Consider the following 26,542-nt stretch of genomic DNA (forward strand, 5'->3'; position numbering starts at 1 on the left):
AAAAAAAAAAAAAAAACCTTCATAAACTTCAGGACACCTTGTAAATTTAGCTCAACAACTTTCATAAAAAGAAGCACCCAGCAGGGTATTATAAAGCATGCAAGCCATGAAATTGTGTCTAAGCAGTAGAGTTTTAATTTTGATTTTCACGACTTTAAATAGTTTTTACAATGTACTGCAATAATTACTGTATTATTTAGTCTAATTACTTGAACATTTACCTGTGACCAAATCTTTTCTAGCCAAAGCATTGAACTCTCTTAGGTGCATATACCCAACAGAAGTAGAGCCATTGTCTATTTGTTCCAACCGGTAAAAGACCGGGGTTCTGGCAACAAGTTGTCTTTGGACTTCTAAGGATTGAATTGGTCCACAGTTGCCATGCTTGACCTGAAATTTGCAGAAAGCAATTTTAACAATCACTAAATAAGATACACAACAAAAACAGGACATAGAAAAACCTGATTATACGGCTTGTTTAGAATCACAACCTCAATTGTTACAAATGTTTCATTGGGGCCTTGTAACAAAGATGACACTTCAAAAGCTGATTTTCCTCTAACATCCACTCCATTGACAGCTAAGACTTCATCACCCTATCAAGAGGAAGAATAAAGTTTACAATAAATATCATGTAAAAAAACACAAACCAATAACTCCAAATACACCATTTTCAACATGCAATTAGGGAGTGGGGTGCAGATAAATATAAAAATCCTCCAGTTCAAGCTACATGTATAGCAGCAACTTATGCTATTGAAGAAGTGAGAGGGCCACCCGTTAGAAAAAATAAAGAATTATGCAGTTGAAGATGTCATTAGTTGAGCAAAAAGTAAGGGCGAATATCGATGCACTTGACTTGATCTTGTTCACTTATATAATCAAATAGGCAAATATACAAATATATGTTCAGCAATCTTCTTTCCGAAGGAGTAGTTTGTTAATTGTGATGTTCAGTTGCAGTATTAGTTTTTCTTGCCATATTTCAATGTTGGTAAGATTGTTTTTTTTTTTAACTTTTTCCCATTTTGAACCCAAATCAATCCTTCTACAAATATCAGGAATGAAAATATAAGTTTTTAAATATAACTGAATTAGTATTCTGCCTGAAATGTAAAAGAACCAGACAAAAATAAAACATAAAAACAATTGAATACCGATCAAGCGATGCTCATTCCAGTACCTGTCTTACTCCAGCAACATGCGCTGGACCATCCAAGATAAGTCCCAGTACCTTCAATTTTACACCTCCATTATCATCAGGAATCTCCCTAAGGTTTATCCCAATACCAGACATGTCATACCTCGCCATCTTGGAGAACTTTCAACAGTGACATATGCCATGTAATAAGACACTGAAAGGTCTCTCAGTAGTGAAAGCAAGTATATAACACTAAACAGATAAAACTCAAACCTTGAAACTAAAAAAACAAAATGCATTCAAAAACTCTATTTTATTACCTCAGCAGGCGAAAGAAAACGAGTATACGGATCGCCCAAACTGGCCAACATTCTTTTAATCATATCATGCGCCTTTGATCTTGTTTGAATTGAAGAAGCCAAAATATCCTCCCGTTTTTGCTGAATTCAGATTACAAGTTAAGATTTTAAATTATATTTGAAGTTTCTAAAAATTATATTCGATGAGAAACAGCACTAGCGCTGAAAAGACTATTACATAATCCTGATATTACCTGCCAGTTTTGTGGAGTCCAGCGATGGCGTCCAGTATCAAGAAAGCTATCATTAACAATCTGCCAAGCCTCTTCCACAATTCCTTCATTCGTCACCACTTGAGACTCACTCTGAGCCAACGCTTCTATCTCATCGTCTTCGCGACAAGACTGAGTTAAAGAAACGTCAGAAGGTGAAGGTGAGGTTGACTGTAGAGACGGAGAGTCTATCGCGAGTGAAGACGGTGAAGAGAGCAAAAGATTGAGCGAGAGAGCTCCGGTGAAGAGAGCCTTTAGTGCTTTATTCGGCCAGCAGTTGCTGGCCGAAGTGGTGGCGTGAAGGAGTGGAGGTTTGTGAGTTGGAGTTGAGGATGGAGAGAGAGGGACTAGTGAAGAGGAGGCGTTGCAGAGTAGAATCCTCATCTTGCGCAGATGAAGATGTGAGTTGATTGGAGCTTCAGGTTCAAGTAACTGGAGGTTAAGAATAAGATACAGAGTGTTTGGATCATCTGAAAGTGATGTTGATACATCACAAACATCGCTTTAACTAGACATGGCCCGCGCCTTTCACTGTTATATTTATTCAATGTATTTTAAATAAATTACAAACAAATTTGTTCAAACAAAATAAATATTAAATTATACAAATTTTGAAGTAAATATAAAGTTTACATATATACAAAGTTATATTAAGATAAAATTAATAATTGTATTTGTATAATTATTAATATCAATTATAGGTAAATATTATTAAATCATTCATCCAACTGGAGAAGATTACCTGAATATTTTGTAGTTTAATTATATTTTCAGGATCATCACTTTATACAATTGATATTATTTTTGTAGACATGTCTTTGATATTCGATGTTAGTATTTTGTAGTGAATCGTGTATGATATTTAAGATCTCTTGAATATTATCAAGATCAACTATTTATACTGACATTTCACAATTCCTGTAACTTATATTCATTTTCAAGTTGCGTTGCGCGAGTATGTTTATTGTATTTTTTTTACATTATTATTGGTTTTTTTGTGTTTTAAATATATATTTTCTATATTAAAGTTCATTTTATAATGAATTGATAATTAAAAAATCAATAAATAAAATATCTACAAGTTAAACTCAAAGTCTATATCATCATAGTTCTTCTCAAATATGTCACCATTTGAAATCTGCAACCAAAGTTTAAAACTTTGTTAAGAAAAGCAAAAAAAATTTCAGGATAACCCACCGGATATTATTGATAAGTCTATAAATTAATCAGAGAAAGAGAAACCTTGTTGAAAAATGTGAACTTTTAATCAAGAGACCTACAAAGTCAAAGAAAAAAAACTGATTTTGATTGTTGAGAAGAGAAAATAAATAATTTTTATTACAATTATTTTAGAAATTAAAAAAAAAATTAAGAATGTTGAGAAGAGAACTCGCATAGAAAGCAACAACAACTCCAACAGTATAATCTGAAAGCAACTTAATTGAAACATTGAAGAAGTCATGAAGATGAAGGTCTTGTGATACAAATCTATTTGCTGCAATTAGAATTCACCACCACCTATAGTAAAAAAAGCATTTGATAATAGCATCCTAAAGAAAGACGATAATTGTAAAACCCACAAATCAAACAACAAAATTAATCTAAAAATCAATAAAAAATATAAAACAAATACAATTAAAACTACATATCAATATTTGTTTTCCCTTGTCATCACTAAATTTTTTTTTTTTTTTTATGTGTGTGATGATAAAATGAATGGTTCGGCAGCAGGTCTATAGTTATCATAATTCATTGTATAATATATCAAATTAAAGCTCTATCTTTCTAGTTTCCAAATATTCAAATCGCTCATCAATTGGATTTTTATTGAGAAATCGAAAAACAGAGGAAACTGAAATGTTTTTGACAATAAAAGGAATGGTTCGATAGTAGGGTTGCAGTTATCCAAATTAAGCATATACATATCAAATTAAAGCCTTGTATGTCTAGTTTATAAATATTCAAACCTCTCATTAATTAGATTTTTATTGAGCAAGTTATGACAATTTATTACTGACTGTTCAGTGGAAATCGAAATATATGTGATAATAAAATTAATGGTTGAGTAGTGGGGCTATAGTTATCAAAATTAAGCATATAATATATCAAATTAAAACTCTGTCTGTCTATTTTCTAAAGATTCAAACCTCTCATCAATAGGATTTTTATTGAGAAAGTTATGGTCAATTTACTACTGACTGTTCAATGGAAACCAAAATGTGTATGATGATAAAAAGAATTGTTCGACAGTAGGGTTATAGTTATCCAAATTAAGCTTATAATATATCAAATTAAAGTCCTATCTGTCTAGTTTCTAAAGATTCAAACCTCTTATCAATTAGAGTTTTATTGAGCAAGTTATGATCAATCAACTACTAATTATTCAATGAAACCTAAATATGTGTGATGATAAAATGAATGGTTTACTAAAGCTACATGGTTCAACATCAACATTATTTGATATCTGTTAAATAAATGAAATTAGTTATATTCAGCAACAACCTCTTTTCATGATATATGTATGTAACACAAAAAGATATTAACAAAAAGAGATAGAACAATTACAATTAAAACTACATATCAATATTTGTTTTCCTTTAAGAATAATAATAATGGTTCGGCATATTATAAATGGCTTACTAAAGCTACATGGTTCGGCAACAAACATTAGATGATATTTGTGATATGTAACATATAAAAATATCAACAAAAAGAGATAGAACAAATACAATTAAAACCGCATATCAATATTTGTTTTCCTTTGTCATCACTAAAATTGAATTGGTTTTATGTGTGTGATAATAGAATGAATGGTTCGGCCACAGGTCTATAGTTATCCAAATTAATCGTATAATATATCAAATTAAATTTCTATCTTTTTAGTTTCCAAATATTCAAATCGCTCATTAATTGGATTTTTATTGAGTAAGTTATGACCAATTTACTATTGATTGTTTAGTGGAAATCGAGAAACAGGGAAAACTGAAATGTGTATGATGATAAAAGGAATAGTTTGGAAGTGGGGCTACCTTTATCCAAATTAAGCATATAACATATCAAATTAAATACCTATCTGTCTAATTTCTAAATATTTAAACCTCTTATCAATTGGAGTTTTATTGAGAAAGTTATGATCAATTTACTATTGACTGTTCAGTAAAAACCAAAATGTGTAATGATAAAATGAATAGTTTGGCAATGGGGTTACAGTTATCCAAATTAAGCGTACAATATATCAAATTAAATCCCTGTATGTCTAGTTTCTAAATATTCAAACCTCTCATCAATTGGAGTTTTATTGAACAGATTATGATCAATTTACTATTAATTGTTCAATGGAAACCAAAATGTGTGTAATGATAAAAGGAATGATTCGGCAGTGGGGCCACAGTTATCTAAATTAAGCGTATAATATATCCAATTAAATCCCTATATGTCTAGTTTTCAAAGATTCAAACTGCTCATCAATTGGATTTTCATTGAGTAAGTTATGGCTAATTTACTACTGACTGTTCAGTGAAAATTAAGAAACAGGGGAAACCAAAATATGTGTGATGATAAAAGGAATGGTTCAGCAGTAGCGCTACAGTTATCCAAATTAAGCATATAATATATTAATTTAAAGCTTGTCTATCTAGTTTCTAAAGATTCAAACCTCTCGTCAATTGGATTTTTATTGAGCAAGTTATGATCAATTTACTACTGACTGTTCAGTGGAAGTCGAAATATATGTGATGATGAAAAGAATGGTTCGGCTGTGGGGCTACAGTTATCCAAATTAAGCGTATAATATATCAAATTAAAGAACTGTATGTCTAGTTTCTAAATATTCAATCCTCTTATCAATTGGATTTTTATTGAGCAAGTTATGGTATATGTATGTAACATAAAAAAATATCAATAAAAAGAGATAGAACAATTATAATTAAAACTACATATCAATATTTGTTTTCCTTTAAGGATAATAATAATGGTTTGGAATATTATAAATAGTTTACTAAAGCTACATGGTTTGACAACAAACATTAGATGATATTTGTGATACAAATAAAATTTGTTATATCCAACAACAGCCTGTTTTCGATATATGTATGTAACATAAAGAAATATCAACAAAAAGAGATAGAACAAATGCAATTAAAACTACATATCAATATTTGTTTTCCTTTATCATCATTAAAATTGAATTGATTATATATGTGTGATGATACAATGAATGGTTCGGTCACAGGTCTATAGTTATCCAAATTAATCGTATAATGTATCAAATTAAATTTCTATCTTTCTAGTTTCCAAATATTCAAATTGCTCATTAATTGGATTTTTATTGAGTACGTTATGACCAATTTATTATTGATTGTTTAGTGGAAATCAAGAAACATGGGAAACTGAAATATTTGTGATGATAAAAGCAATGGTTTGGAAGTGAGACTGCGGTTATCCAAATTAAGTATATAATATACCAAATTAAATCCCTATCTGTCTATTTTCTAAAGATTCAAATTTCTCATCAATTGGAGTTTTATTGATTAAGTTATGGTCAATTTACTACTGACTATTCAGTGGAAACTGAAATGTGTGTGATGATAAAATGAATGATTTGGTAGTGGGGCTACAATTATCCAAATTAAGCATATAATATATCAAATTAAAGTCCTATCTGTCTAGTTTTCAAATATTTAAACCACTCATCAATTGGATTTTTATTGAGCAAGTTATGGCCAATATACTACTAACTGTTTAGTGGAATCGAAAAACAAGGGAAACTGAAATATGTGTGATGATAAAAGAAATGGTTCGGTAGTGGGGCTATAGTTATCCAAATTAAGCATATAATATATCAATTAAAAGCCCTATCTATGTAGGTTTTAAAAATGCAAACCTCTCCTCAATTAGATTTTTATTGAGCAAGTTATGGTCAATTTACTACTAACTGTTCAGTGAAAGTCGAAATGTGTGTGATGATGAAAGGAATGGTTCGGCAGTGGGGCTACAGTTATCCAAATTAAGTGTATAATATATCAAATTAAAGCACTATCTGTCTAGTTTCTAAAGATTCAATTATCTCATCAATTGGATTTTTATTGAGCAAGTTATGGTCAATTTACTACTGATTGTTCAGTGGAAACCAAAATGTGTGTGATGATAAAATGAATGGTTTACTTGACCCAAATTTAAGGGATTATCATGTTAAGACTGATAATAAATATTTCAAATAACACCTATTAATTGGAAAATGAAATCGGCCAAAATTAATTCATTTAACATATATACTCGCACATCAGCAGGACATAAACGATTAATCATTTATATAACAAATTAAAATACACGAATATTTTTACAGAAAACATATTCAACAAAATGAACTGTTTCTACTAATATAGATATGACATATACTCACAGTTCGGCTGACAATAGGATCATCCTCGATTTGATCTTAGTAAAGTATATGAACATTTCTTTATTAAGATTGTTAAGGAACAATTATTTATTCGTATAACAACTGTTACCTGAAAACGAAATTAACAAAAATTAATTAATCTTCATATTAAATTTGTTAAGAAATACACTTACCATTCGGCAGGACTAACACAATTAATCATTCAAATAGATTGACTAAACAAAAACAATCATTCAACTAAATAATAACCGTTAAAATAATTAGGAGATATACTTACAATTTCGTATTAAAATAGTTAGAAGATATACTTACAGTTCAGAAGAACGAATCAAAATAACAATTTATTTGACAATGTCAATCAGACATTTTTCCTTTATTCCATGTCAATTCATGAATCTTTGACCTATAAACAATAACAAAAACATAAATAAATAAATAAATCATCGATTAAAGAATCTAATGGATTTGAATAACAATTTTGTTCTTTATATTTAGAAATTAATGAAGATGTTTTTGTTCTTTATATTTAGAAATTAATGAAAATGTTATTTATTTATATGAAATATGCTCTTTAAAAATAAAGAGCACCATTGGAGATGCCAAACTCTTAATTAATAATATTATTAATAACATGATTATTATTATAGTATATTTTAACAATGTGATAATAATATTTAAAAAAAAAAAGGGCAATTTAATAAAAAGTTTCTCCAAGAATTATTTTATTCATCTCAAGCAAACATATTAATTATTTATACTTAGCAGTTTATTCTAATATAGCCAAATATAATTAATATAATATTTTCAGTAATCTTCAAGGTAATATATCTTCTCATTAATATAATATTTATAATAATACGACATTCCCTGAACCAAATGCGTCTTTTATATCATAATTTAAGTCACTTATTCTTGCTTTTTAAAAGAATAATGTTACGCCAACAATCCCCTCTCACAACGTTGACGTGACACTTGACCTACAACGGCTCTAACACAGAAATGATTTTGACTAGACCAAAAAAACGATTGTTCTTTTCATAGGGAACAACCATTTCTTATAAAGGCATGGTCGTTTCTTACGGAAGGAATTGTCATTTCTCATCAAGAGGAGGAGGAGGAGAAAGAGAAGAGAAGCCAACAACCCCCTTTGACAACGCTAACGTGGCACCTAACCTACTACAGCTCTGATACAGAAATGATTTTGACTAGACCAAAGAAACAGCCAATCCTTTCCCTGATTTTGACCAGACCAAAAAAACAACCGTTCCTTTCATAGGGAACGATTGTTCCTTATAAAGGCATGATCGTTTCTTATAGAAGGAATGACCGTTTCTCATCAGGAGGAGGAGGAGGAGGAGGAAGAGAAGAGAAGAGAGAATAAGAAGAAGAAGAATAGAAGAGAGAAAAAGAAGGAACGGTTGTTCCTTGTAGGAACAACTGACCAATCCTTCATAGGGGACGACCATTCCTTCTCCAAGAACGACTGCTTGTTTTTCGTAGTGCTTGATGCCTTGGGTGTGGTGGGGTCCGTGGTAAGGTGTATGGTGGGAGGTGAAGTGACAATGCTAATATGTTGACACATTAGAATTATAAGAGAGGTTTATAAGAATTGGTTGTTGGCGTAATAATACTCTTTTTAAAAAACAAAACTTACCATCATTCATCTTGAATTAGTATCCAACTTTTAACGAGATTCATAGTTGCATTACTTGTAGATTCCATGTCTTTCATTTCTAGGCATAATTTGTATCCATCTACTTCGACTATAATCAAAATTAATTACTCGTTATACTAGTGGGTTTAAGGATCATAGTCTCGTCCGTTGATCATAATTACGCCCTGTACTGTTACCTTGAATCCAATAAAATGCATGCGGCTCTTATACTTGTAGGTCCAAGTCTCAAAATATAGCCTAGCGGCCCTGGCCCAGCCCACCTGAAGTACAAATACGAGACCACATGGTCCACATCCACATTCAATTAGTCCACGGTATCGGAGAGGTAGGTCACCTGCCTACGTGTTGGTATTTGTAATTAGCCACGCCCTCACCAATAAATTATAAACAAACACCCACACAGGATAAACATAAAACACAATCATTTTGATTCACTCACTCACCGTCCATCACTCGCTTTCTAAGCGCGTTGTCGCCACTTTTCTTACTGATTAATTGATTTAATTAATTAATTCATCGCTGAGATAACCTACTACAAATTTAATGGCTCTAATTTAGATTTTTGCTTTGTTTATGCCTTATCTATTTGTGCCATAAATTTTATTATAGGATAGGAGCCCCATTAGATGCACTTTTATAATTAGGAGCATAAAAATGTGGAATTAGAAGTATTTAATAGTTTAAAAAAAAATTATTAACTGCTTAATACTTATTGAGACACCAAAGCAAATGAACCAGTTAGAGTGACGAGAGCTTTGGTCGTTTATATAACATAAATATACCTTTACTATCCAAAGACACATTCTTAGAACAAAATCGTGTGAACCCTATAACCTGGAACGGACAATACCTTCGAAAATCTATTTACCATATGTCTAGATCCGACATACATCAACAAATAGATTTTAAAAATTATTAGTTGCTTAATACTTATCGAGGCATCGAAGCAAATGAAATTAACTAATTTTTTTTTAATGAAAATACTTGATTTGAACAAAAAAACAAATCTCCAATTCCAAAACAATCACCACTAAAATAAAAAAATCCCTAATCCAAATTTGCATAAAATCTTCCTGGAACTCTGAAGTAGTAGAATGCCCAAAGAGAAGCCCAAAATTTTACTTTATCCCACACAGATAGAACCTCTGCGTAATCTTAATATTGAATGTGTATTCCTGAATAATCTAATTTTTCAATTATTCAACCATTTCCCCACTTATGCTCAGGCAGCTATGACTCAAGGTAAGACAAAAGATATACCAAAATAAAAGAAAAGAAAAAGACTTGAATGAATAAACAAAGATCTTAATGACAAGCACACCTGAAAGTTGCCAGTTCTTTTGTCTGTTCCCTGAAAAGGTCCTCTTTAGCCCAAGCCTATAATATAAGTTAAGAGATAATGGTTACCATACAATCAACAAAAGTAGAAAGATGAAATAGCAAAACAACCAAATCAACAAACCGCTTCACTATCTAATTTGATTGCATGTAGCTCTCTTTCTTTTTCTTCCAGTTTCCTCTCCAATTCATGTATGTTTTGTTCCCTTTCAAGAAGTTGCTCCTTCACAACCAAGTTAAGCCACATTTAGGTCAGAACTCAGAAGCAATCAAAATTTGTAACTGTCATTTTAAAGTGCATTCCAACAAAAAAAAAAAAAAAAAAAAAGGAAGCAATAAGAACTGAAACTAAATGGTCATTTGTAGCCTATTTCAGACATCATTTATTAAAGGTTTGAAGTAAAGGTTAATATCTACTCCTAAATAAATAGCCACCTTTTAAGATAAAAATTGTCTCATCCAACAAGAAAAACAAATTATGCCAGTTTATTTGTAAAAGCACCATTTTAAATGGCACATTGCAAATATGATTTATGAACACAAATTAAAAGAAGAATTCTTCTTCAAAAGTTGCACTCTGAACAAGTCCCATTTATGATAAAGATTTTTTTTAATATAAATACAAACCTGTAGCTTGGCAGCAGCATTAGAATGCTCCTTAATTTGAGATTCAAAGCTGTTTTGCATTTCCATGATCTCAGTTCTTGCAATCATTTGAGCTCTAAGCTCAATCTCCAGATGTTGCAACTCTTCTCTTTGTCTAGCAACACTATGAAGCCGCTGCTGTAATAAGTCGTTACCCAAATTTCCATCCACCGTGATGGAACAGAAGTCAACATCAGCTGGCTCTCTTCCTTGCTGCACCTTAAACAAACATCAATTTATGTTCACTTTCCATGATTCTTGTAATTAAAGTTGAAACTAATATCAAAATCCTTACCTCATATATTGTTCTCTCATCAGATTGCCCCAATTTTGATTGTTCCAGTTCCTTTGTGCAACAATTACCCAATGAATGAAAAAGAAAAAATCAGCAAAAAATTCAAAAAAACTAGTGCCTCACTTAATAGATAAGAAAGATGGAAAAATTCAAAACTTTCATAATAACCAGCAAACGCATGTTCTTCAAATTTATTAAAGCCTTCAATTAGAACCCTAGAAAACAAAAACCTCAATCGGCGCTTATTTGACATAATTATGTCAAATAACTATTCATTAGAATTAATTATAAAGAAACACAAGAAGAAACCATAAATCCCAATTTATTAAATTTTCATTTCGATAGCCCCAATTTATCAGCAACCAAACGAATAGTCACATTTCCATCAAAGTGAACATAAATTTACTTGCTACCCATGCCTCAAAAATCTTAACCATATAAGCACATTAAACTCTAACTCTTAGTTACTGCATCATGTGCATTTTGATTCAAAGACCACGAAAATTGTCACACACATAGAAATCAAGCAAACACAAAATATAAAGAAAATGCGATAAACCCTAATCCTCCTAATACCCAAATACTAGTTCTTAGAAGGGAAAAACAACATTTGAGAACGTCAATTTCTTTCTAAACTCAATACATTTTCCTGGCAACCAAGCAAAACACAAATGTGAAGATTGATTGTGAGATATCACCACCTCATCACTGACATTTCGAACAGGATGATGGTCAGAAACGGCACGCCACTCCTTGCGTGATGACGGCATCGGCAAAGAACCACCGCCGCGTGTGGCAGCGACTCCGGCCGTGGCCTCCATTGAATCAGAAACTCCTGATACTTTGATTTTGTCCCAGCAAAAAACCCTAATTTCTGAAGAATCCGAGAATTTTATAGAGATTGAGGGAAAGAGAGTGTAAAAAACAAGGAAGTGAAGAATTAGGGATGGGTTTTGGGGGGGATTGGAGTGTAATTAGTGAAAAAGTTGACAGACACAGAGAGGTGACTCGGCGTGTGAAATTTCAATACTGGGCACGCTCCCGCCATTTATAGGGCAACTCAATCACCAAAACACTCTGCACTCACGCTTTTCCTTTGAGCGTCTATTGTACGCTTTCTAAGTCAAGACATCGAAAGGTGTATCATGTGTGAAATGAATGGTACGAAAGGAAAATGGCATGGATGCTAACTTTTCTATCAAATTTTCTCTGGTAATCTTAACGTAGTTATTTATAATTGGTCAATTTATAATATGTTCTATCCAATTAATTAGGACTAATCAATTATGAGCCACTATATCTAAATTATAAAAAAAGTTTGTAAAAAGAGATTATAGGTATAACATTACTAGATAGGAAAAGGGGAAATGAACGAGAATAGAAATATGAATAAATGAAGGAGAAATAGGATTAATATTTTAAAAAAATTTGAATATTAAGAGAATAAAATGAAATGAAATATATTAATATGTTGATAAAAATATCCTTAAGTTGAGCTTTTATATTTACTTTAACAATCAAATCTATTACAAACAAAATGGAGCAATAAGTACAAATCAACGTGTCAAGAGGGAGCAATTTGATTGGACTTATTAAATCATAAATCTTACTTGTCAATCTAAGATGTTCAGATGGAACAATTTTATAGTCCTAAACTGAGTTCCAAAATGTTTTACGTGTCGAATAACCAAAAGAGGTATTAAGCTTTCTATATATACTAGACATGGGCATGTGCAACATTCAATGTTTTTGAAATTTATTGTAAACAAATTTATTCTAACAAAATAAACTAATTGGATTAAGACATAATAATTATTAAATTATCTAAATTTTAAAGTAAATATAAATTATATATATATACATAGTTGTATTAAGATAAAATTAATAATTGTACCCGTATAATTATTAATATCAATTATAAGTAGATGTCATTAAATCATTATCTAACTTGAGAAGATCACCTGAATATTATATGGTCTAATTATACTTTCAGGATCATCACATTGTACAATTGATATTATTTTTGTAAACATGTCTTTGATATTCGATGTCAGTATTTTGTAGTGAATCATATATGATATTTAAGATCACCTGAATATTATCAAGGTCAACTATTTAAACTTAAAATTTATACCAATCTTCTGCAATTTCTGTAACTTATATTCATTTTCAAGTTGCATTGTGCGGATATGTTTATTATATATTTGTTTTTACATTATTTTTGGTTTTTTGTCTTTTAAATATATATTTTTTATATTGAAGTTGATTTTATATTGTATTGATAATTAAAAAATCAATAAATAAAATATCCACAAATTGAACTCAAAATCTATATCATCATAATTCTTCTCAAATATGTCACCATTTGAAATCTGCAACCAAAGTTTAAAACTTTGTCAAGAAAAGCAAAAAAAATTGTAGGATAACCTACTGGATAGTATTGATAAGTTTACAAATCAATCAGAAAAAAAGAAACTTCGTTAAAAATTGTGAACTTTTAAGCAAGAGACTTGTAAAGTCAAAAGAAAAAACTGATTTTGATTGTTGAGAAGAAAAAATGAATTATTTTTATTTTACAAATTAAAAAAAAAATTAAGAATGTTGAGAAGAGAACTCACATAGAAAGCAACAACAACTCCAACAGTATAACCTGAAGGCAACTTATTTGAAGCATTGAAGAAGCCATAAAGATAAAGGTCTTGTGACACAAATCTATTTGCTGCAATTAAAATTGACCACCACCTATAGCAAAAAAACATTTGATGATAGCATCATAAAGAAAGACGATAATTGTAAAATCAAAATCAACAAAAAATGATAGAACAAATACAATTAAAACTACATATCAATATTTGTTTTCCTCTGTCATCACTAAAATTTAATTTATTTTATGTGTGTGATGATAAAATGAATGGTTCGATAGCAGGTCTATAGTTATTCTAATTGATCGTATAATATATCAAATTAAAACCCTATCTTTGTAGTTTCCAAAGATTCAAACCGCTCATCAATTGGATTTTTATTAAGCAAGTTATAGCTAATTTACTACTGATTGTTCAATAGAAATCGAGAAACGGGTAAAACCAAAATGTGTGTGATAATAAAAGGAATGGCTTGATGGTGCGGCTATAGCTATCCAAATTAAGCGTATAATATATCAAATTAAAGTCATGTCTGTCTAGTTTTTAAAGATTCAAACCTCTCATCAATTTGATTTTTATTAAGCAAGTTATAGTCAATTTACTACTGACTATTCAGTGGAAACTGAAATGTGTATGATGATAAAATGAATAGTTCTACAGTAGAGCTAAAGTTATCAAAATTAATCGTATAATATATCAAATTAAAGTCATATATGTCTAGTTTCTAAAGATTCAAACCTCTCATCAATTGGATTTTTATTGAGAAAGTTATGGTTACTTTACTACTAATTGTTCAGTGGAAACTAAAATATGTGTAATGATAAAAGGAAGTGTTCGACAGTGGGGCTACAGTTATCTAAATTAAGTGTATAATATATCACATTAAACCCTGTCTGTCTAGTTTATAAAGATTCAAACCTGTTATCAATTGGAGTTTTATCGAACAAGTTATGGTGAATTTACTACTGATTGTTCAGTATAAACCTAAATGTGTGTGATGATAAAATGAATGGTTTACTAAAGCTACATGGTTCAACATCAAACATCAGTTGATATTTAAATATTCAAACTTCTCATCAATTGGAGTTTTATTGATCAAGTTATAGTCAATTTACTACTAATTGTTCAGCGAAAACCTAAATGTGTGTGATGATAAAATGAATGGTTTACTAAAGCTACATGGTTCAACATCAAACATCAGTTGATATTTGTTAAATAAATGAAATTAGTTATATTCAGCAACAAACTATTTTCATAATATATGTTGTAACACAAAAAAAAAAAAATATATATATATATATAAATATATTATATATATATATAAATATATTTAATATTATATATAGTATATTAGATATTTAACAAAAAGAGATAAAACAAATACAATTAAAACTGCGTATTAATATTTGTTTTCCTTTGTCACCACTTAAATTAAATTGGTTTTATGTGTGTGATGATAAAAAAGAATGGTTCGACCGTAGGTCTATCGTTATTCAAATACATCATATAATATATCAAATTAAAACTCTATCTTTCTAGTTTTCAAAGATTCAAACCGCTCATCAATTGAATTTTTATTGAATAAGTTATAGCCGATTTACTACTGATTGTTCAATAGAAATCGAGAAATAGAAGAAACTGAAATATGAGTGATGATAAAAGGAATGGTTCGGAAGTGGGGTTATATTTATCCAAATTAATGTATAATATATCAAATTAAAGACCTATCTGTGTAGTTTCTAAATATTCAAACCTCTCATCAATTAGAGTTTTACTGAGCGGGTTATGGTCAATTTACTACTGACTGTTTAGTGGAAACCAAAATGTGTGATGATAAAAGGAATGGTTCGGTAGTGGGGCTATAGTTATCCAAATTAAGTATATAATATACCAAATTAAATCCCTATATTTTTAGTTTCTAAATATTCAAACCTCTCATCAATTAGAGTTTTATTGAGCAAGTTATGGTCAATTTACTACTGACTATTAAGTGAAAATTAAAATGTGTGTGATGATAAAAGGAATGGTTTGGAAGTGGGGCTACAGTTATCCAAATTAAGCGTATGATATATCAAATTAATGCCCCATCTGTCTAGTTTACAAAGATTCAAACCGCTTATCAATTGGATTTTTATTGAGCAAGTTATGGCTAATTTACTATTGATAGTTCAGTGGAAATTGAGAAACATGGGAAACCGAAATGTGTGTGATGATAAAAGGCATGGTTCAACAGTGGGGATATAGTTATCCAAATTAAGCATATAATATATCAATTTAAAACCCTATCTGTTTAATTTCTAAATATTTAAACCTCCCATCAATTGGATTTTTATTGAGCAAGTTATGGTCAATTTACTACTAATTGTATAGTAGAAACCGAAATGTGTGTGATGATAAAAGGAATGGTTTGGAGGTGGGGCTACAATTATCCAAATTAAGTGTATAATATATAAAATTAAATCCCTACCTATCAAGTTTTCAAAGATTCAAACCGCTCATATATTGGATTTTTATTAAGCAAGTTATAGCTAATTTACTACTAACTGTTCAGTGAAAATCAAGAAACAGGGGAAACTAAAACGTGTATGATCATAAAAGTAATGGTTTGGAAGTGGGGCTAAATTTATCCAAATTAAGTGTATAATATATCAATTTAAAGCCTTGTCTGTCTAGTTTCTAAAGATGCAAACCTCTCATCAATTGGATTTTTATTGAGTCAATTATGGTCAATTTACTACTGACTATTTAGTGGAAGTCGAAATGTATGTGATGATGAAAGGAATGGCTCGGCAGTGGTGCTACGGTTATCCAAAATAAGCTTATACTATATCAAATTAAAAAAATTGTCTGTCTAATTTCTAAAGATTCAATTCTCTCATCAATTGAATTTTTATCGAGCAAGTTATGGTCAATTTACTATTGATTGTTCAGTGGCAACCAAAATGCGTGTGTTAAGCAAATGAAATTAGTTATATTAAGCAACAATCTCTTTTCATGTTATATGTATGTAACATAAAAAGATATCAACAAAAAGAGATAGAACACTTATAATTAAAACTACATATCAATATTTGTTTTCCTTTAAGGATAATAATAATGATTCGACATATTATAAATGGTTTACTAAAGCTACATGGCTCGACAACAAACATCAGATGATATTTGTGATACAAATAAAAATTTTTATATCCAACAACAATCTGTTTTCGATATATGTATGTAACATAAAAAAAATATCAACAAAAAAAGATATAACAAATATAATTAAAACTATATATCAATATTTGTTTTCCTTTGTCATCACTAAAATTGAATTAGTTTTATGTGTGTGATGATAAAATGAATGGTTCGGCTGTAGTTCTATAGTTATCTAAATTTATCATATAATATATCAAATTAAAGCTCTATCTTTCTAGTTTCCAAAGATTCAAACCGTTCATCAATTGAATTTTTATTGAGTAAGTTATGGCTAATTTACTACTAATTGTTCAGTGGAAACTGAAATGTGTATGATGATAAAAGGAGTGGTTCAGAATTGGGGCTACAGTTATCCAAATTAAACATATAAAATATTAAAGCCCTATCTATCTAGTCTCTAAATATTCAAACCTCTCATCAATTGGAGTTTTATTGAGCAAGTTATGGTTAATTTACTACTGACTATTCAGTAAAAACCAAAATGTGTGTGATGATAAAAGGAACGGTTCGTCGGTGGGGCTATAGTTATCCAAATTAAGTGTATAATATATAAAATTAAAGCTCTATCTATCTAGTTTTCAAAGATTCAAACTGCTCATATATTAGATTTTTATTAAGCAAATTATGATTAATTTACTACTGATTGTTTAATAGAAATCAAGAAACAGGGGAAACCAAAATGTGTGTGATGATAAAAGGAATGGTTTGACAGTGGGGCTAAAGTTATCCAAATTAAGTATATAATATATCAATTTAAATCCCTATTTGTCTAGTTTCTAAAGATGCAATCTAAAGATGCAAACCTCTCATCAATTGGATTTTTATTGAATAAGTTATGGTCAATTTACTACTGACTGTTTAGTGGAAGCCAAAATGTGTGTGATGATGAAAGGAAGGGTTTGGCAGTGGGACTACTGTTATCCAAATTAAGTGTATAATATATCAAATTAAAGCACTGTCTATCTAGTTTCTAAAGATTCAATCCTCCTATCAATTGGATTTTTGTTGAGCAAGTTATGGTCAATTTACTTCTGATTATTCAGTGGAAACTGAAATGCGTGTGATGATAAAATAAATGGTTTACTTGACCCAAATTTAAGGAATTATCATATTAGGACTGATAAGAAATATTTCAAATAACACCTATTAATTAGAAAATAGAATCAGCCAAAATTAATTCATTTAACATATATACTCATATATCAACAAGACATAAACAATTAATCATTCATATAACAAATTAAAATACACGAAATTTTTTACAGAAAACATATTCAACACAAATGAACTGTTTCTACTAATATAGATATGACACATACTCACAGTTCGACTGACAATAGGATCATCCTCGATTTGATCTTGGTAAAGTACATGAATATTTCCTTGAAAACAAATATAACAAAATTTAATCGATCTTTATATTAAGATTGTTAAGGAACAATTATTCTTTCATATAACAACTGTTACTTGAAAACAAAATCAACAAAAGTTAATTAATCTTCAAATTTAAATTGTTAAGGAATACACTTACCGTTCGACAAGACTAACACAATTAATCATTCAAATAGATTGACCGAACAAAAACAATCATTCAACAAAATAATAACCATTAAAATAGTTAGGAAATATACTTATAATTTCGTATTAAAATAGTTAGAAGATATACTTACAATTCAGAAGAACGAATCAAAATAACAACTCATTTGACAATGTCGATCGGACATCCTTCCTTTATTCCATGTCAATTCATGAATCTTTGACCTGTGAACAACAACAAAAACATAAATAAATAAAAAATTATTGATTAACAAAATCATAAAGAATAGACGTATTATTAACACAAATTAACATGACCCATAAATAATTAACAAAAGACCAAACGTATTGTTGACACCAATTAACATATTGTGATAATACACAACTGAACATACGCCCATTTTATAACCTTTTATTTAGACATTTCGAATGCCAACACAATTAAATACGAAGAAATGTTTGCAATGTCAATGCAATGCACCTATATAATTATTAATAAACAAGTATGCTTTTACTACCAATGCAATGCACTTATGTAATCAAATCTTTATGTCTATTTGTTTAGACTTTGGAATACCAATGTAGCAATTAATGTTATCTACATCATCAACAATAAAATTCAACCACATGACAATCACAAATTCAAGGTGTTATTATGGTTAGACCTTTAGAATGTCAATGCAATGCACCTATATAATTAGTATTATTATTAATTATTAATACAACCAAAGCAATGCACCTTTGTAATCCAATCTTTATGTCTATTTATTTAGATTTTGGAATACCAAGGCAACAATTAATATTGTCTACATCATCACTAATAAAATTTAACCACATGGCAATTACAAATCCAGTGTCATTATGGTTAGACATTTAGAATGCTAATGCAATGCACCTGTATTATTAGTATTATTATTATTAATTATTAATACATATTCAATTTTTTTAATTAATTAATAATTATAGATGGAGCAATAAATACCAATCCAACATGTCAAGATGAAGCAATTTGATTGACTTATCAATCCAATGTGTTAAAATGGAGCAATTCTGGAGCTTCCAAAATGTGCCACATAACGATCAACCCATATGGGTATTCAACTATATATATATATTATTTAGACAAAATTACTCCCTACTTTATAATTTGTTTATACAATACTTAGAATAAAATTATAAATTATAAATTATAAATAAAACTAAACTATTATTTTTTGATAATGTAACATAAATATTATGTAAAAAAATATAATGTTAAAGATTATAAATATTGTTGATGTAGGATTTTGCACCAGACAGAAAATCGTGAAAATGTCAATCGTTGCATGGTGGCTTTATAGAGAGACATTGGTTTCTACTAATTTAGTCCTAGTCTCTACTAATTTATTACCCTGCGGGTATGTTTGGTGTGTGATATTGTATAATATAACATTGTATTGCATTGCATATTACTAATAATATACGAATATAGTAGGATGTTTAGTACATTATTGCATCGTAGTAATTTATCTTTATTTTTTTAATTCAAAATTAAAAGAAAAATATCATTGAAATTTTAATAATTCAATTGAAAATTAAGTTCTTTTTACTTTTACCCTACATTTATGTCAATCATTAGAAAATTACAAAAAAAAAAAAATGAAAAAATTAATTTACTAACAATAAGAATATTTTGATAAATTTTAAAATATTTTTATTAGGTTATGTAGTGCCTGAATTTAGCATACATTATAATACGGAAAATTTAGATATTTATTGTGATATTGATTAAAGAATCCAATAAATATACTCCATACTCAGGTGGAATCATAATTTGATATAGATAGACGTTTAGTTGACTTTTCTGATCGCCTTTCTGAATGTCATAAAGTTGACTAACTATGAAAATGAGCAAGGATATAAAAGTGGGTTGTGTTATGAACTTATTCCTCAATTGTTGTCACTAACAAAATCTTGAAGCCTAATGATCGTACGTCGCAACAGTTCAATTATGAAGCTAGATAGACATTTTGTTGACTTTTTCGATCGCATTTTCGGATGTCGTAAACTCAACTATTTGCGTAAAAGACCTAAGATATAAAAATTGGTTGAGTTGTGAACTTATTTCTCAATTGTTTCCTCAAACCATCTCGAAACTTAACGAGCGAACGTCCCCAATGGTTTAACTACGTACCTACATAAACGCATAGTCGACTTTTCTAATCGCCCTTCCAAATGTTGTAAAGTCTACTATTTGTGAAAAGTACCTAGGATATAGAAGTAGGTTGTGTTCTAAACTTATTTTCAAAGTGTTTTTGTGAATAGAATCTTGAAACCTAATGATCAAACAACTCAACAGTTCAACTGTAGACCTAGATGCTAGAATATCCTATAATTAAGATATTGATATGGTCAATATTCTTAATTATAGGATATTATTTCTTTCATAATTATAGGATATTTCTTTTATTCTTTTCTTGTAAATGTTCTTGTATCTAACCTTTATATTGTAGAATTATAATGAATCAAAAACATCAAAAAATATTATTCCAGAATTGTGTTTCTTGATATGGTATCAGAGTCTCCTTCAATCTCATTTTCTTTACCCTAGGAATTGAAGTTTGGTCCTATGTTCACAATTGTTGTTTTTGTTAGAATATGTGCTCTAGAGCCAATCAATTATTGTAATATTGAGTCTTTGTAAATCATGTTTGTTTATCAATAAAATGCATTTTCTTCTATATCAAGTAATTCATAATTGTACATCTTGATATATGTTCTTAGGATGGTAAAATCACGATGAGCGTATCGAGTGTTTCAAATCTCAACAGTGAAAACCCTATGATCACATATGATAGCCATTCTAGAATGTCTGTAGCCCCAGTACTATTCTGACCAAGGGCACAAATAATACGGTAAGACTCTCATAGTATTGAACGACATTGTCGAAAGGCGGTGACTGATCTCACTTGTCAAGGTTGTTTGGTGATAACCTTGTGTAACCCTAGTGTCTGTGGAAAAAAAATCATCTAACATATGATGGTACATGTGATCCTTAGATTTGAGATCATTAGAGCGCCTTGTGCACCAATCAATGTGGTTTAACACTAACCCAACGTAATCCTATTCAGGGCTATCAGAACGGTAGTGATTGGTTGCATTGAGAAATGTATTGAGGCTATGATGGATCAACATCAGATTTGTTCGAAAAAAGAGTTTTCTTTACTATTCATTCCACTTAATTAAAAAATAATATACAGCCCTAATATATATTTATTCTATCATAATTTGATATTTATCCTTAGCCTATTTACACTGTTTCTAACACTCCCCCTCAAGTTGGAGCATATATATCTATCATGCTCAGCTTGTTACAAATGTAAGTTACCCTTTTTCCAACTAGAGACTTAGCAAAGATATCAATTAGTTGTTCCCCTATTCTAACATGATTAGTAGCGATCAAACTTTGTTCAAGCTTTTCCCATACAAAATGACAATCCACCTCTATATGCTTTGTTCACTCATGAAAAACTGGATTATTTGTTATATGTATTGCTGCTTGGTTGTCACACCATAAGTCTACAGTCCTTGGATCCCCAACTCCGATTTCTCCAAGAAGATGTCTTATCCATATAAGCTCACACATCGCTTGTGCCATAGCTTGATACGTAGATTCTATACTTGATTTAGCTACAACAGGTTGTTTCTTACTTCTTTAAGAACAAAATTTCCTCCAACAAAGACACAAAATCCAATCACAAAACGCCTATCTACTGATGATCCTGCCTAACCCTCATTTGAAGATCCTTCTACTTTACTGTAACCATGATCACTGTAAAGAATTCCATGTCTAGGATCTCCCTTAAGATATTTCAAGATATGAAGAACTGCATCCCAATGAGTTATCATAAGGGATGACATAAATTAACTCACCAAACTTGCTAAGAACGTATTATATGGATGGGTTACTGTAAGATAATTCAATTTCCCAACAATTTGTCTATATCACTCTGGATCACCAAACACCTCTCCATCTTTAGCATTCAATTTCACATTAGGAACCATAGGAGTATCACAAGGTTTAGCTCCAGTTAGTCCTGTTTTAGCCAACAAATCTAACACATACTTGAATTGAGACAAAACAATTCCTTTTCTCCTTTTGGAAACTTTAACTCCTAGAAAGTATTTTAAAGAGCTCAAATCCTTTGTGTTAAATTAAGAAGCCAAAAACTCCTTTAAACTATGAATGTCACCACTATCACTACCCGTGATCACAGTATCATCAACATAAACAAGAAGAAGAAGAATGCTTGAACTAGATTGCATATAAAAGACAAAATGATCATAAGAACTTCTATGTAAACCAAACTCAGATACCACACTACTAAACCTCCTAAACCAGGCACGTGGAGATTGTTTCAAGCCATATAAAGACTTAATGAGTTTACATAGCTTTCCAAACTCCCCTTGAGCAACCAACCCCAAAGGTTGCTCCATGTAGACCTCTTCAAGAAGATCACCTTGCAAAAATACATTCTTAACATCAAGTTGGTGAAGAGGTGAACCAAAGGTAGCTGTAAGAGAAATAAATAACGGAAAGCGTAGCCATTAGCAACCAACCGAGCTTTCAACCAGGCCACATATCCATTCGGATTAACCTTCATTATAAACACCCACTTACATCCAATGGCCTTTTTCTCACTTGGTAAGTAAACAAGGTCCCATGTATTATTATGCTCAAGAGCTAACATTTCTTTTTCCATAGCCTGCCACCATCCACCATGAGCAACCACTTCAGACACAAAATTGGGAATAGAAATAAAATCTAAAGATGCAACAAAGACTTGGAGGATGGAGACAAGGGGGCATAAGAGACAAAAGAGGAAATATGATAAGCACAAGAACGCTTACCTGTATGAAAAGCAATGGGAAGATCAAGGTTAGAAGGATTCAGATCTTGGGACGAGGTTGACGGTAGGGGCAATGAGCCAAATGCCGACACAGGTGCCATGTGTTATTTGTTGCATAAGCCGACGAGAGTAAAATTGAGTAACCATAAGACAATGAGGGGTTGAGGAATGATGATGGGTAATGGTATAAATGAGAAAATCATCAGGGACAACAAGGTTTGATGAAACTAAAGACTCAACATAAGGAGTGTTTTCAAAAAATGAAACATCAGTTGAGACAATATACTTGCCCAATGTAGGAGAAAAGCAACGATAACCCTTCTGGTAACGAGTATAACCTAAGAACATACACTTAAGAGACCTAGGATCTAATTTGGAAAGGTGAGATCAAACATCCTGAACAAAACAAGTAAACTTGAAGACTTTAGGAGGGACACGAAATAAAGACTGAGACAAAAAAAGAATAGAACAAGGGATCTGACCACCCAAAACAGAGGAAGGCATCCGATTAATCAAATAACAAGCAGTAGAAATCGCATTTGTCCAAAATTCTTTGGAAACTTTCATATGAAAAAGAAGTGTACGACCGACCTCCAACAAATGATGATTTTTCCTTTCAACAACCCCATTTTGTTGGGGTGTATGCACATAAGATGACTGATAAATAATAGCCCTAGTGGACAAAAAAGAAGTAACGGATGTAGAAAAATATTCTTTGGCACTATTACTCTGCAAAAATTTTAATAAAGGAGGCAAATTGATTTTGTATCTCAGCATAAAAGTCACAAAAGATGGAAAATAACTTAGAATGATTTTTCATAAAATATAGCTCAGTTACACGTGAAAAATCATCGGCAAAAGTAACAAAGTATCTATACCCAAATTTAGACAAAATAGGACACATACCCTAAATATCCAAATGTATAATATCAAAAGGAGTCGTAGCTTGTTTATTTATCTAAGAATTGTATGAGACTCAGTGGTGTTTACCAAATTGACATGACTCACACTCAAAATTTGACACTGACTCTAAATTGGGACACAATTTCTTCAAGGTTGGGAGAGGAGGAGAAATATCATCAAGCACATATAAGCCACCTAAAACATGACCCCCTACCAATAGTCTACTTCGTCACAAGATCCTGAAAGACACAATGAGTAGGGGAAAAATAAACACCACAATTGAATGTATTAGTAATTTGACTAACAAATAATAAATTAAAAGGAAAGTGAGGAAGACACAAAACAGAGGAGAGAGATATAGATTTGGTGGGATTAGCAATACCACACCCATAACAGAAACAGTAGACCCATTAGCTAATGTAACCAAAGACAAATTAGAAGATGATGTGAATGATGAAAGGATATATGTATCACCTGCCATATGGTTAGTAGCACCATAATCAATGACCCTGTTGTGACTAGAAGCAGACACACAAGCTATAGGATTACCTAACTATGTTAATGCAGTGGCAGTCGATGGAATGGATGACGAAGGACTAACAACCTGTGTGAGGTGAGCATACTCATCTGCGGGAATTGTAACCATGGAAGGAGTAGGTAAGAGACCATCTTTGAGTGGCTAAATAGGCATATTTCTGATTCCTTTGTGTAGTGTGAGGCTTCCCATGAAGTTTCCAACAATTCCTTTTTACATGTCCCTTAACACCATAATGGAAACAAGTGTGAGTGCCACAACCACGACTACTCCCCATATCCTGACTCACCCCTTTGTTTCCTTTACCACTATTAGTCTTCATGCCAACTAAACCAGCATGATCTGTAACAAGATCCTGTGAGGTTCCTCGATTTTCCCTTTCATTGACCCTAAGAAGACGAGCACACACATAAGTAAGAGAAGGAAACTTGTCACCAGTTAGGAGTTGTGTCGGAACTACATCATGTTTTGGCCTCAGTCCAGCTAGAAAACATAACACCATCACTTGCTCTTCTTGTTCTTTCATCTTCACAACATCTGCAGTCACAGGAAATATAACCCTTTTTTTCTTGAAAAGCTTGTTTCACTTTTGTATAGTACTCAAGTGACATCTTTTCCTGCTCATTAACTTGATAAATCCTCAACAACAAATCATGAACATGGGACAAGTCTTGTTTACTAGTGTATAAAAACTTAAGATACTCCCACAACTCTTTAACTGTATTACAGTGATTAGTAATATCATCTACCATTGGATCCAGAGCATTCTGAATCTGATTGAACAATTTATCATCCTTCATCAACCATTTCTTCCTAGTTTTCTTATCAGCCTCTGTTTCTAAAGGTGGATTCTCAGCTAAATGATCCCCCATGTCAATGCTAGAAACATATTGCCTAATAGTTTGTTGCTATTGAACATAATTCTGCTTTCCCAACAATTTCCTATCTGTAATTTTTGTGGAAGAAGTGACTGAAATTTTAGTCATCTTATGTTTACTGGAATCTCCCATATTATTATTAAAACACCATAGCTTAATAAACCCAACAACCAAATTCATTCACTTCCAATTCAAAAACAAACAACAAACACTTCCAAATTGCCAATTTCTATTTAAAACTCAAATCACCAAATCCACACTTCCAAGTCAAACAACTGCATAATAGATTAAATAAACAACATGACATAATCTGACCAGAAATCACAACAAATCAAATTCCAAAGATATAACACAACCAGACCAGAATCAAATTGCTAGAAAAACAAGAGATTAGGAGAGTTCACTGAATCACCAAAAATCGTCGGAATCACCGAATAGAGTTGTTAGTCGTCAAGATCACAATGAAAAACAAGGACATACTAGATAGGAACAACAACAATAACGGAGAGAAACCAAATCAGAGTAAAGAGTGAAAAAATTGGAAAGAAGGAAAGACAGATAAGTCACTGGAAAACTACGAGAGACTAGATCGGCAATTACTAGTCATCAAAAAATTGAAAACTATCACGAACGAAGATCATCAGTTGCCGAAAATGTCAAAATGATCGGAGCACTCCTTGCTTTGATACCATGTTCGAAAAAAGAGTTTTCTTTACTGTTCATTTTGTAAGTATTTTTGTCAACTTATGTCCTCATGTGGGCACTTTAGAGTCTGTGTGGTCACAACGCATCTGATAGATTTTTTTTTACAAAGCACATATCACACTTGATTTGCAAAGAGGCAAATATGTTCTTTTTTAAGATATTTGTTGTGATCCATTTACACTTGTCCCCA

The 26,542-nt window shown here is 30.9% G+C and overlaps 2 protein-coding genes across 2 annotated transcripts; both read right to left on the reverse strand.

Annotated features, from left to right (window-relative positions):
• Window positions 1-39: 39 nt before the first annotated feature.
• Window positions 40-2,193, reverse strand: LOC116141760 (carboxyl-terminal-processing peptidase 1, chloroplastic-like). The gene is made up of 6 exons (XM_031427273.1): window positions 1,695-2,193; window positions 1,462-1,581; window positions 1,184-1,321; window positions 492-596; window positions 216-390; window positions 40-152 (listed from the first exon to the last, which is right to left on the reverse strand). Exons 1-6 carry the CDS (start codon window positions 2,094-2,096, stop codon window positions 52-54), a joined length of 1,041 nt encoding a protein of 346 aa, XP_031283133.1. The 5' UTR covers window positions 2,097-2,193; the 3' UTR covers window positions 40-51.
• Window positions 2,194-9,984: 7,791 nt separating this feature from the next.
• Window positions 9,985-12,148, reverse strand: LOC116140696. The gene is made up of 6 exons (XM_031426318.1): window positions 11,768-12,148; window positions 11,067-11,117; window positions 10,754-10,990; window positions 10,251-10,349; window positions 10,110-10,165; window positions 9,985-10,018 (listed from the first exon to the last, which is right to left on the reverse strand). Exons 1-6 carry the CDS (start codon window positions 11,885-11,887, stop codon window positions 9,985-9,987), a joined length of 597 nt encoding a protein of 198 aa, XP_031282178.1. The 5' UTR covers window positions 11,888-12,148.
• Window positions 12,149-26,542: the final 14,394 nt, after the last annotated feature.

Source organism: Pistacia vera, unplaced genomic scaffold (genome assembly GCF_008641045.1).
Source record: "Pistacia vera cultivar Batoury unplaced genomic scaffold, PisVer_v2 Contig1005, whole genome shotgun sequence".
NCBI lineage: Eukaryota > Viridiplantae > Streptophyta > Magnoliopsida > Sapindales > Anacardiaceae > Pistacia > Pistacia vera.